Source organism: Neltuma alba, unplaced genomic scaffold, assembly GCF_004799145.2.
Source record: "Neltuma alba isolate B1F8T4 unplaced genomic scaffold, ASM479914v2 tig00006653_pilon, whole genome shotgun sequence".
In the NCBI taxonomy this organism is placed as follows: Eukaryota; Viridiplantae; Streptophyta; class Magnoliopsida; order Fabales; family Fabaceae; genus Neltuma; species Neltuma alba.
In genome coordinates this window covers 69841-83936 of record NW_021634531.1, presented here as the reverse complement: position 1 = coordinate 83936, position 14096 = coordinate 69841, and the positions used below count along the sequence as shown (strand labels likewise).

Below are 14096 nucleotides of genomic sequence, written 5' to 3'. Positions count from 1 at the left end.
CAATTTTCAAATCAAATAATCAAATTGCAAAAAGTAATTTACGAATTCTTTTGACAAAAAGAAGAAAAAGTAGGACCTGACTTTACAGACCATGGGCCTCGCTCAAAGCGCCATGCCGTAGACGATTCCAGGCTAAGGCTATACAAATGTACAAGGTTATTGTACCAAAAAAAAAAATAAAAAATAAAAAAATGTACAAGGTCAATAATAAAGTTTGCGATCTGGCACCACAGATAGTTAATGACAATGCGCGAAGTTCTAATTGGACAAAAATGACGGGTGTTCACGTGTGACGTGTCATGCTAGTTAGCTCAAAAATGAAAAAGGATTCACATACGAACAGGGCATTCACGTTGTGGAGAGTACCACAAAAACCGTCAGCTCTGAGCTCCAACGGAAGTCAGTCAGCTCTCGATAAACGTTTGGGATGCGGAGATTTAACCTATAGACAAGAATTAGGACTTAATAAATTTCATTGAGAGCCACCAAAACAAGGCTTTGCTAAAGAAGACTTACCTCAGCATTAGGAGGTCCCCTTCTCAATCTTTTGAAAAAAGCACGCGGTTTCAAATCTCCACAGTCAACCCACCTTTCATCTGCTGAAAGCCCACCAGAATGCAGTCATCAGAAATCAAAACGAACCAGCGCCACTTACATGACTCATTGTATACCAAGCAAACTCTACAAGCATTCACAACTTACAAAGGTAAGGAGCAGGAGTTTATCCTGTCAAATATAGATCATATCACGTCACCTAGGAATATTCAGATGAGAGGGTATATGCGCATGTGTTTGCATACGGCTACGGCTATGGAGTTACAATCATATATAGATAGAGATCAAGAGTCCATGTTATCCACAATCTGAATGACACGATGGCTTTACCCCCTTATTTTATTACGTAACTTTTGCTCTCCTTAATTCCCACACAATTACAGCCTAGGTTTTAACATCAAATAGCCTTTCATGAAGAATGCAGATTGCCTCTCAAGTTTGTAGAAATGGCTTGGCTTATAAACTAACCTGTACCCTTAGAAAGACTCATAGCATCCACCTTCTCGTTACAATGAGAATCTTTCTGCACGCTACCATATCCAGACCGCTTTGTCGAAATACTGACAACGCCATGCTCCATTTTTTGTTCTGCAGCTGCACACAGTCCTTTGAAGGGCTCCATATAACAGAACCTGGTAGAACAAGAACTTAATATGATATAGATTGCTAAACCAAAAAAAAAAAAAAAAGGTTTTCCAAAATGCAGTATCAAAAGCAGTAAATGGTAATGCAGAAAACAAATAACAACATTTCATCCTCCATGATTGTGCTTTAATTTTCGATCCCTTTTTAGTCAACATTTTGAGTAGTAGGATTTTTATTATCAATCCTATATGTTCTGGGCTTTGTCCTTAATGAATCTCGTTTAAATCAAAAGGTCAATACGCTTTAAATTAAATATCCTTAAGTACTAAAAGGGATAACACTGACATAATCTGACACCCAAACATTTACTGAATGTTTGGCATGTCGGTAGAGTTTTAAAGGAACAGAAAGCGGTTATGAAAGAGGGAATGAAATGAAAAGATATATACGAGTAAGGGAAAATTACACTCAGGACCCAAGTAAGACATCTTATCACTGTAAGGGAATAACTTCTCAAATCATGTTAGATATGATTGAAACAGGAGAGCAATAGAGATAAATAAACATAAAAAAGTCCTAAATAAAACCTGCCTATGACATGGTCAAGGTAAATAGGTAGGGTCAAGGAGGACTTTTTAATATGCATTCCTGAGTATACGGAATGAAAATGAGAAATATATTCCCAAGGAACAAGGAAAGGAATGCCTTTCAGGTGTACAAGCTAACTCCTTCCAATATTTGGCCTCCTTTGCATCTCCCATCCCATCCCTTTTCTGTCAACCAAACATCATGCTACGTGCACCACATAAACACCACTGAGAGAGTAGAAATCCCCTCCTCCACGACATGCTAAAGAAACTAGGCTTGTATGGATGTGTTCTTGGTGCTTAGGTGGGAAAAATTAACATAAGTGACACGAGAAACATTAAGAAATCCTGTTACAGAAGCATATGCATTCAAACCACCATGCAAAAACGAGAATCATCACCCTATCACTAACATACATGTGCAATGACAGGATAAACCTGAGTAACTAAAAAGAATACTCGTCTTTAATCACAGGCAAGTAAACATTTGGCCAAAAAAAAAAATCACAGGCAAGTAAACAGGAATAGGACCAACAACATGGATGCATTCTATATTTTACGAAGATACCATTGTGCAGGTAACAATGTGATGTCAAAGTCAAGAGGCAATATTCTCCATTTTCTGCACTTGTCACATTGCACCCATTCGCAATCAGGTTTGTAGACACAATTTTCATTGTCCTGGAGGAAAAGTAAAAGAAGACAAATAAATTTAGCTCACTTCCCCAAAAAGGTATACATGTTCAACCTACGTGGTTTGCAGTTAGTGCGGAAATGAATAAGATCTGCAAGGCATTCTATTATTTTATTAATTAATTTAGATGCGGCTCATGTTCCCAATCTAAACATACAATAACGCTGGAATCCAATAATAAAGTTATGATGAACAATCAAATCAAATGCCAGCCCTTGACATTAGCCATCCAGAATTTGATTTTGAGTTAACAGATAGTGCTACCAAATTCAATAATATGAAACAAACTGCAACCAAAATAAAATTAAAAAAAAATCAGCTTATAAACAATATTTAGGGCACAAAGAATAACCAGCATCAAGCAAAGATATATTTATGAAAGGATTCACGGAGTAAGTTATTTACCAATTTAAGTGAATCGAAATTATCGTCCAAGTATTCATCTACTTTCCTACCAAGCCACTGCTCTAGGAGGGCATATGATTCACAGTCCTGGAATCCCTGCTTGTTATTATGCACCCAGACACGACCATCCCCATCATTCTTTGCCATGAAAGATGCAATAACAACAATAGGTCAGTCGTTGTGATGAGCCACAACATATTTATTGAAAACTAAGAAGCTTCAATCATTACGATTTAGGCTAACAACATTGACAATAATTTGGAAAATTGAAAGCACACATAATTGAAGTCACAAAAACTAATCACATTCTGTGAACAAAGCGTCAAAGCACATGTTGAAACTGCTTTGCTTTTACAGGTCAGGGACCATTCCAAACAATGAACATTAGAGGGCAATGAAATTGAAATCCTTAAAAATTACAAGAGTTCATACCATTAAATCAGTCACATCCATGACGCCAATCACACCACGGCCCACATCTGCATTATGAATCATGCCACCAACTCTCTTGTAAGCCTATATAAAAAGCAGAGTTAAATGAGTTTAGTTCATGGAAAAAACATAAAATAAGCATACATGATTCAGTTCTTAATGAAGCAACAAAGCTAATCTATTCAAAAGACTTAAGATGTCAATACATGAAAAACCCTAGACAGACAACACCCACAACTCGCAACACTTACACGTGATTACCAATGAAGAGAATATACAGAAATTAAATCAACGTCAAATGGGATGATTGGTAGGTATTTGGCATGTTATCATTTTTACATCAGTGTGTGAACCCGCACCTGGTATGGCTACAGATGCCTTCACCATGGAAGTAGTACTGCTATACCAATATCCCTAATCTCAGACATTTTAAGTAAAATTTTGAATTATTCTAATTGTCGTAAATAGAAAAACTCGTCACATCCTTTTTGTTCAAATGATAACATGGTACCAAAAACTCATAAATGGCTTAACCTACAGGATGGACCAATTCCTTACTTCAATTAAGCGGCCATGCCAATACAAAAATATTCCACAGTTCGCCTGCTCCCATTCTAATTGACTGAATCCCAGAATCAAGTGAACATGCTTTTCCAGGACACAACCAGTTTCAATGACGGTTTTAGTAAGAAAATTTCCTAGAGGACGACTTCTAACCTGTGCACAGTTCAAGGTAGTTGTTAGAATAAAACTCAGCATGCTCAAAGAGCATTTTCTCCTTGGGTCATGCAATAATTTATTTCATCAAAAGAAAAACAAAAATGTTATTACCAGTGAATGTTGAACACTTATTTTCATCCGAGGGACTAAGAAGATAACTTCTAGATAAGATCGAAGTGAATAATCCAATGGAACCTAAAACACAGTAACATGAAATGAGCAACATATTTTCCAATGCTTTGGAAACCAAATCAATCACTGAACTAGAATTAGGAACGGTTCAAAATTTAATAATCCAACTATAGTTGAACCAAGGCTGAATTACTTTTTCTATTTACACAAATACATAAAATATCTTAAAATTAAATCAATGCAAATATTGTAAAATAACATTTAGACAATATATAAATATTTAAAGGCACACAAACCAATTAAACTAATTGGCACATGACAACAAATCTATGTAAAATAATTTTGGTAGTGTGCTTCAACATAAATCTCAAATACCAAATGCTCAATTATACAAAACTTCTCTAAACCTTGAGTATTGCGCAGATAACCTCTTTGACTCTTAAAACTATTCAATAAAACCCCTAAACTTCTACATTTATGCGAATAGTTCCCCTTTGGTTAATGTTTCCATAGGTTCACTAAAATAATACAAAATGCCGGTGGGTTTATTTTCAAACGATTCAAAGTTTAGGGGAGTTGCATATAACTTAAAATTTGAGATAATTATCCGGAGGAAAAATGGTTAAGGGGGCATTTAATCAACATGTTATGCTCTATTAGTGACATAATGAAATAATTGACAGCAAGAGACTTATTTGCACAAAAGTAAAAGTTTAGGAGGGTTCCTTCTCAAGTTTCAAAGATCAAAAGGATTGTTTACATATGGGCCAAAGTTTAGGGCGTTTTGTATCATTTATAACAAACTTTGACTTAGACAAAAAGATCAGAAGCCGGCTTAAGTAAAATTTTACTTTTTCGACCAACTTTTGACCAGCTTTGTGCCAAAACAGTTTGGAGGATCAACAAGCTCAACCTAAGGCCAGTTTCCCAGTTTAGCTGGCCAGTCCCTTTTATATCCATGATATTTTTAATAAACAACCTCTTGGAAGCCAACCATACATTAAAAGGACAAAAAAGAAAGAAAGAAAGACAATAAAACAATTCCCAACCTTAACACTGACTTGGCCAGGGCGAGAACAGGTCCTTCTAGATCGGATGAAAATGTCACCATGGTGGAAAGAGCTGCTACCTTTTAATCCATCATACCATTGCAGACAATAATTTGATCCCCATTTGTCCAGGTTCCATATGTAAATTTGTGTTCCTGTGCCACCGGCAAACAATGCCGCCTTTTCACCAATAAGATACTTATTAAAAGGTGAAAATTCCTGAATGGCTTTCAAATTGCACTTTGCCGCAGCTTCAGACTGAACACTTGTATCCACTTCCATGCACTGTCCTTCTTGGCGATAGCAAACTACAGGGATCTCAACATTCTAAAAGTAGAGATAGAGAGAGAAAAGAACCAAAGTAAAAATTATTTAACACAAAAATTAATTCAATCCAACAAATTAAAGTTATGATTACGGCTTTCTTTAATCTAGAAACATGTCAGAAACAAGATTTTCTTTTTCTTTTTAATTTTGTTAGCACAATTTAACCTCTTTGAAAATTTTCCAAGAAAAAAGAACGGTAAGCTCATATAACTTATCATGGAAATACCTCTTTCGCTTCATTCAAAGACTGTGAAAGGAAAGCTATACATCTGGAATTAGCAGTCTGAGTTAAAACAAGAGCATCATTGCCAAGCCTCATTGCTCCAGTCTGGAAGAAACAGAGTTTAACAAATTTGAATCCACTACAGCAAGAGCCTCAGAAAATATAGATATAGGTGTAATAGAGGGTGTACATATTGATTCATTCATTCAAAAATACATGAAATTGAACAAGGCTATGAATTTGAGTTTCATTTTTGGGATAGTCCTTAAATCCAGTTCAACAAAGTAAAGAAAAACTCATCAAGAATTAATAAATTATTACATCAAAAAAGATTAGCAGTAAGACAAATTTGATAACCACTCAAATAAATGGGCATATCAAAATAAAAAACTTTTGCGAATCTTTTTATACACGAAATTAATTATTGACAAGGGAGAAGAATTAATTACAAGAGTTAATGCAATATCCTACTGAAATAATAATATTTTATAAACTGACAAAGCTATTCCAAAATGCCAAATAAATGCAACGAAACTATCTTCGCACTCCCACCCCCTTCATAGTAAGAAAAACCTACCTTGAATCCAACACCAAATCTGCCAATGTGATCTGGATCATCACTATCACTTTGCTTGTGCCCAAAGGAAACCATTTTCAAAATGTCTTTGTATTCCATACCTTGGCCATCATCAATAACTGAAAGCATAGGTTCATCCTTGCCAGATTTCTTCAACTTTATCATATCTATAAAAATGTCCATCCTGATACATTGCACCAAAAAAAAAGCATAGCTTGATGAGAAAACAATCTCACATTAAAATTTTCCAGAACATAACGCATCATGTTATACCAGTTCTATAATTTTTCCCATTCCGAATATAAATTCAAAATCTCAACAGGAAAAATGTCACTTCTACTTCAGCAGATGGGCCCTAATACTGATATAAGGAGAAGTATACTGCACATTCTATTCAAACATCACGTAGGCATATTTTGACTTCTTGCCAAAAAGTGTAAAGACAAGGAAATGGTGCAATTAATTCCATCCCCTGATATCAGAAGAGAAGTCTCCATCATCAAAACAAAAGTATTAATAGAGTGCTGAATACAGACACTAGTGATCCCCATTCATTTTCCACAATAGTACCAAGAAATACACAACTAATTGACAGAGTGCAAGAAATCAAAACAAAACATACTTGGTTGCCTTGGCGTCTCTTGAATTATCAACAAGTTCAGCTATTCCACCAAAAATCCACCCAGAATGAACTTGGCCAAGAGTTTTCAGGTAACTTGGGTCAACACATACGTAATTTTTCTCCAAGACTCTTTCTTGCTTCACGATACTTTGAGATCTGCTGCACTGTTCAGCTGTAGAATGACAAGCACAATCTTCAGCCAAATGAGAACCTGCTGCAGAAGCATCCACTACAGATCATTTTCATCCTTTGTCACTATGCTTGCAGAAACCAACAAAACATGCACCCCCAAAACAAACTCGCAACAATTAGGCTATGCTTGCACTATTATTATTCCACATCCATACAAGAGTTTCTAATGCTATTAGACTTCATTCATTGTGTGTGACACTGGTGAATGAGCGCACCAACAATTCAGTGCAGAAGAAGACCTGATTCATAATCCCTCGAATTGCCTTTCTGATATGCAACTCCGACAGGGCTAGATGTTGAGGCTTCGACAGGAGGCAGTATGTAGAACTTGTATTGCTCAACCACTGAAGTAGCAACCTGTGAAAGTAGAGACTTGGTGAATGTTGGGAACCCAGTAACCATATAATTAAGCATAGATCAGACCCAAAAACAGAGAATAACATCCAATAGAACAAAAATACCCCAGCAATTCAAGGAGCCAGAACCTTCCACAGGGTTACACAAATTCTACCTCTCTCTCCCTCTGCCCTCACCCCCATATATTCCACGAACACAATCAACCTCTTCTAGAAGTCCTCTTGTTATCCTCCATGAATACCACATTCAACTTCACACCTTCCAGGCAGGTGTCTGACTAACTGAGCGGACACCACTTACCCCATAACCGCCCCATATCTTTTTTATTAGGGATTCTGAAAGTGAATCACGTTTAAAGCTCAAAAGAAAATGCAAAAGCGCAAGGAAAAATATGCATTGAACCCATTTGTCAGTCGTACATGTCGACTAGCGCTGACAAAGTTTTCCCTGTAAAAGTGAAATCCTTGATGCAGAAAAGAGATAACAAAAAGGACACTTCGAGAGGAACTAAACCACCAGTAAGAAATAAAATATAAATAAATGAGAAAACAGAATTACTTGCTATCCTCATTTTTAACACATTGATGCAATCCCATTCAATTTAATGCTAATCAAAGATCTCTGGTCAACTCAACATCTGCCAAACACACAGACATTAAATAGCGCAATATGGAAGAAAAACTTCAGATACTCAACTATAAGTTATACCCACTGCAAAATCAGCTGCTGCTTATAATAAATAGACAAAACGACAAGTGATATCAGAGAAGTAATGAAAGGGTTATTTAATGCACAAGGCAAATAAAGAAACATAGAATCCAAACCAAGGAGTCAGATTATCCTATCTACTATAAAAATCTGTAAATTCAATACTTCCTCTTTAATCTAATAATACCTCCCCCCCCCCCCCCCCAAAAAAAAAAAAAAAGATATGAAGCGTGTAGAAAATTTATCAAGTTTCATTAGTTTTCACTGTCAGCAAATACTCCACTACCAAACAATGGATAGCAAAAATAGCAATGTTTTAAAAACTGAATTTATCAATGAACAGGAATAAGAGGCAGTTTAATGGTTCAGTCATGAGAACACTTATCACACACACACACACAAACACACATATATAGGCAGACATGCATGCATGTAGAAATGAAACAGTAAAAGACAATTGAAACAACTCTAAATATATTAGAAATGAAATTAGAATAAAAACTTTATTTTGTATTCATATGCAATATGAAAGTCTATTGAAAAAACAATTCTACCATCAGTGCATGCAAATATGCAGAATCTTTGTAGATGTAGTATTATTTGTAATTGTTCCTTTATTATTATTTATGTTATTAATATCAGCTAAAGTTTAACTTTTTTTTTTTTTCCCTGAAATTGATTTGTTAGAGAAGCATGAATAGATAAATATAGTGTAATCCAGTATTAAATATAAATTGTAGGTATAGAATATCATATGAAGCGTCTTGGCTGGCTTTGGCCAGATTACAGTTAAATGTCAGGTGGTGTGATAAAAAATTGTTTAATGAGCCTGAACCAGACTATGGAACAGTTTCTGCTCCTACAATTGAACCAGCCAACCTGGATCTCACAACCACCATGATCAATAAACAACAAACTTTTTGGAATATGAATTTTCTTCAAAATGGTTTCCAACACACCCACTTGGTAACCTGATCAGTGCTTACATTGAAAAGCCCACAGTTCAGGTTTAATTCGAGACCTGGTTACATTTTAAGCTTGCTTCAAGGTCTGATTTTCCTCTGCCTATCGTCTTCACCCATCTCAATAGAGCTTCTATTTGTAAACTTCTCATGTGCTTAGGGTTGCCTTCTCAATTATTTCAGTATTTCCATTTTGTCACATATCCATTAAGAAAATGCACCTCCATCAAATAAAATAATGTTAACAAAACATCATCACATAATTATCAGCAAAAAAAATCTGTTTTGAAACACAAAGCCACAACTTACCCAGATGTACATTTGACTATCTAAATGTGGAATTAAAAAAACAGAGAGATTAGATTTCATCCAATTGCTCAGAATCACACCATACAATATAATTCAACAAGTGCATGTAATTGGACATCTACCAGGAAAAAAAAAAAAAAGCAAACAAAACAAAGAGAAACAGATTTAAGAAAACTTATTTACCATGTCGTTCATGCGTAGAAAATTCAAAAATCTCCCCCACTCATGCTGGTCACGAGCATTCTTTGGAGCAGGATGTAATGAAAATTGGGGCAATCCAGAAAGATTTAGTTTCTTCTTTGGAAGTATAGGGTTTATGTTCCATTCTAAAGGCCTGTTGATATTTATCAATGAGAAGATCACAGTATGTTTTTGATTGATCTTCAGAAGTTTTAAACATGGGTAAAAATTAAGGAAGAATTCTATAAATCTCACAAAACGGGTTATTTCAGACATGCCTAAAAGATTTTTTAACCAGAGATGTCCTTCTCCCTTTTTTAATCAGCAAAAGAAATATTAGGCTCCACTATAAGCTATAAAAACAGTTAATACATTGCAGTGTAGGTGGGCTATATTTGACAAATTTCTAAATCTTTGGGCATATTCAATGATTTTTCTTCTTCTAGATATATTGCTCAGAAATCTGATACCCGCTAGGAAATTTGTTATTTCATTATTAATGATCTGTGCTACGGGGATTAAATGCAACGAGAGAATGGAAGTTAGTTTCAATTTTACCCCACATTAGTCTAGAAATATATTTACTTTGGCAAAGATTAAATTCTCCATTGATTTACATCATGTGCACACGCTATAACATACAACAAATATGTTTACTTTGGCAATGATTAAATTCTCCATTGATTTACATCATGTGCACACGCACCTTTTCTTTTTTTTTTAAAATATTTTTATTGACATTAGAGATATTTATAGACAATCAAAACCCTCTTTAGATCCCTCATAAACGATATTTCTTAATTTGATCCCTCATAAATGGAATATTTTTAATTTAGTCCCACATAGAATTGCCTTCCCGATTTGGTCAGTCAAATATGTGTATTTCTCAGCTTGGTGCATCAAACAATATCATTATAAATAATGTCCTTAAGCCAATCCATTGTATATGAAATTAAAAAACTTCAACTTTTTGTAGGCTATTGCTTATTCACCATTATATGATATTAAGAGTAATAGTTATATCTTCAGTAGCAATAAATTAACATAAGGACGTTGGAAATGGTTGTTTGTGAGAGACCTAGTTATGAAATACCCATAAGTGAGGACTAAAATTCAGGGAACAGTCCTGTGGGGAACCATATTGAAAAACATACCGTCCATGCCAACTCAATCCTTGTAATGAGGCTAAGTTAAAGCAATAGCACAAGATATGGTGAGCAAATTCATAGTCCACGATTAAATCCCAAAACCAAAGGGATTTTATTTAAGAAGGCATCTTAGAGATATTAATAAATCCGACTCATCACATGAAATTCCCATTCATTACACGTTGATGGTAAACAAGTAGCTTTTACAAACTATAATTCACTTCAACCTTTTAATGATCTAGAAATTTATTTAATTAACCCAAATTCTAATTAAGCCATAATTTAATATTTACCTTGAAAGAACCTTATTCATCTCATTTGTTACTTTCATTAGTGAGCGAGACTCGCTCTCGTGCGTATTTCAGACTAATCAGGAAGGTGAATAACTCCATAATAGCATTGGAAGGTATAGGAGTTCGTATATATTGCAGGCTAAAAAATAAGATATAAGCAACAAAGATAAATCTCATACAGTTCTGCAGGTGGGTCCGGTCTTGCGTGGCATATAATTTTCCGATCTTTTTTAAGGAGAATGCTGCTCATCTACATACATTTTGTAGGGCAAAAAAGGGTTAGCTTCTGTAATCCATATTGCAGCAGGACTAGAAAAACAAACTTAGAACAGCATTTGATTGACCCAAACAAGGAGCGTCAAATGTGATCTTTAAATCTGTTCAGGTGACCGCAAAGATTTTGTTTCCTCAGCCCCCCTATATTCACATAAAAGATTCAGTGCGTGTGCGTGTGTGTTTGTTTTACAGATATGAGAGCTTCACACACACACAAAATGGATGAAAGGAGCTCGGTTGATACAAAATGGATGAAAAACAATGGCAGTGAAAAGACGAAACAACACTAGAGACAGCTCAACAGGGGTTTTCCGTAGAAAGACTAAAACACAAGCAACGATCATTGTGCAGGAGCAACTGGAAGCACAAAGCATCAATAACAGAAACAACATTCCCGGCAATAGAAAGATAAAGCTTCTACCTTGAAGTCAGTGGTTTATCAAAAAGAGAAACCCTAGGTACACATGCTCTAATAATACGAAGCAAACACAAGCAACGCAGTGAGATAGAGAAGGTAAAGAAAGCAAGAAGCCAGCGTTTGCGTGAAGAGCAATATGCAGAAGGAGGGAGGGATATGGAAGGGAGGGAAAGCAAGGGAGAGGTGCAAAAGAAGAGGAAGGTGGGGTGGGAGACTTGGGTGAGAAGCAAGCCAGACCCTCGGTTCAGCAAGCACGCCTGGAGATAGAGTTAAGGGAGTGATTGTTGCTCGGGGCCGGAGTTCTACGCCCAAGGAGGACCCTGTACAATAATCGCTTCTGCTACGTGCCAAGATGCCTCCACCAACATAAATATGCATTTAACGGAAACAAACATGCGTAATTTTTTTGGAAAAAACCCTTAAAATATAGAAAATTTCAGATTAAATCCTGAAATTTTGAAAATGACAGAAATGGTCAATGACCTAATCTGTTATTTGTAAAATAAAAAAGAATTAACAACTTTGTCCTCATTTTTATTCACTACAATGATTTAAGGAATCACTATAAGGGTTTAGGTGTTACCTAGATTTGTGTAGAGAATAACTATTCACTTTTTCATAGTTAGGTGTCTTATAGTTAATAACAAAAGTGAGTAGTTATTCTCTACACAAATCTAGGTAGCGCCTAAACTCTTATAGTGATTCTTTAAATCATTGTAGTGAATACAAATGAGGGTAAAGTTGTTAATTCTTCTTGATTTTAAAAATGACAGATTGGGTCATTGACCCTTTCTGTCATTTTTAAAATTCTAAGATCTAATATGAAATTTTTTATATTCCAAGAGCTTTTTCTAGAATTTTTCCAATTTTTTTTGAAAGAATTACAATGGGATCTCAAATAAAAAAATAATTATTAAAAATTATTATAATAATCTAAGTAGCTTTTAATGATAAATTTCAGAACAAAAAATGATATTTTTTAGACTTATTTTATAATTATTTTTTTAAAACCTTACTATAATTCTTTTTAAATTTTTTCTCTTTTTGGCTAAATATGTTCATTTGTTTAACCTTCTATATGATCAACAAATACATTTCGTTCATGAAATATTTCTAAGAACAAGAACAGAATGAGATTTTACAAAGTGAAAGTTTTAGGCGGCATAGAAGAAAAAGTGAGTACAAATTATGAAAAGAAAGACACTATTTGTGTGTATAAATAATAAGAACATTAATTTAAATATATATATATTTGTAAACTCACTTTTAAATTATAAACTAACTATAAATAAGAAGAAACAGTTGATGTAGATTATGAGATTGGGAAGGGAATGGGAAAGAGAGAAGAGAAAGAAGCGAGAAGTATACAAGTTTAAAAAAAAAAATTTCCGAAAATCAATCTCCAAATCATTCTGTTAAAGGAAGAGAATTCGTATTACTTTAACCATTGTTCCTTCGTAAACCCTTTTTTTTTTGTGTTAAATAAAGCCGATTAGCCGTGATAAAAAAAATAAACATTAAATTCAAGTCATAAAATCTCAATCATGATTAAAAGAGATTTACACTCTGATTGAATAAAATATCATAATAAATAAAACCACAATTAGGCATTAAACCGGCAAAGTCTAAAAATATAATATTCAACTATAAGCCCAAATAAGACAAACATTTCTAAGAACACAAACTTTATAAACCCCTCCAAATAAGGTCATGGAGTTCCATTAATTTAAGAGTCGCTGGTTTGCTAGGAGTAGTCTCGCAAGGCCTCCAACCTTCTATTACCACACTGTTTAGATAAACATAAACAGTTCATCAGAAGTAGTCAAATACAGAACAGAGTGAATGAGCATTGTATAGCAATATACAACAATCACCACATAAATAAAAAGAGTGAGGTTATACAAACTATCATAGCACTCTAAGTCTATAGAGCCTTCCCTATTATACTAACACCAGAACTATCGCCTAAAAATATTAAAAACCAAGAGGTGACATAAAAACATCAGTAATCAAGATTCTGACTTATTAAACATACTAATACGTACTCATAAGATGTAGTGGGACTGTTATCAAAAACCAATCATCAAACATCTACCATCATAAATATAAACAATAATTTAGTCATAGCATGAAAACTCCCTTAATTGAGCATGCATACAAGCTAAAATAAGCCTATCCCTACTTTATAAGAATGAAAAGGAGTCATTAGGGATTATCCCTTACATTGAAGGATGAAAGGAGTCACAAAGGTTTATTATTTTTTTTTTGAGGGACGAAGTAACTATCTAATGTAAGCTTTACCACATGGTAGAACTGAACTCATCCCAATATTCAAACAAAATTCA

General features: G+C 34.6%; 1 protein-coding gene across 1 annotated transcript; it reads right to left on the bottom strand.

The window, feature by feature from the left end:
* Positions 1–7502, bottom strand: LOC114750829 (ATPase MORC2B). The gene is made up of 13 exons (XM_028939454.1): positions 7340–7502; positions 6909–7080; positions 6287–6470; positions 5713–5814; positions 5160–5486; positions 4090–4173; positions 3817–3975; positions 3259–3342; positions 2827–2964; positions 2296–2408; positions 1024–1187; positions 517–599; positions 1–442 (listed from the first exon to the last, which is right to left on the bottom strand). Exons 1-13 carry the CDS (start codon positions 7500–7502, stop codon positions 401–403), a joined length of 1815 nt encoding a protein of 604 aa, XP_028795287.1. The 3' UTR covers positions 1–400.
* Between the last annotated feature and the right edge of the window lie 6594 nt (positions 7503–14096).

Excerpts from the sequence above, each read along its gene's own strand:
- LOC114750829 (XM_028939454.1), bottom strand. The coding sequence starts at position 7,502 with ATGGTTACTGGGTTCCCAACATTCACCAAGTCTCTACTTTCACAGGTT. Across the intron at positions 5,815-6,286 it reads GATTTGGTGTTGGATTCAAG|ACTGGAGCAATGAGGCTTGG; the intron begins GTAGGTTTTTCT and ends TGTTTCTTCCAG. Across the intron at positions 3,343-3,816 it reads GGCATGGCCGCTTAATTGAA|GCTTACAAGAGAGTTGGTGG; the intron begins GTAAGGAATTGG and ends CTTTTTATATAG.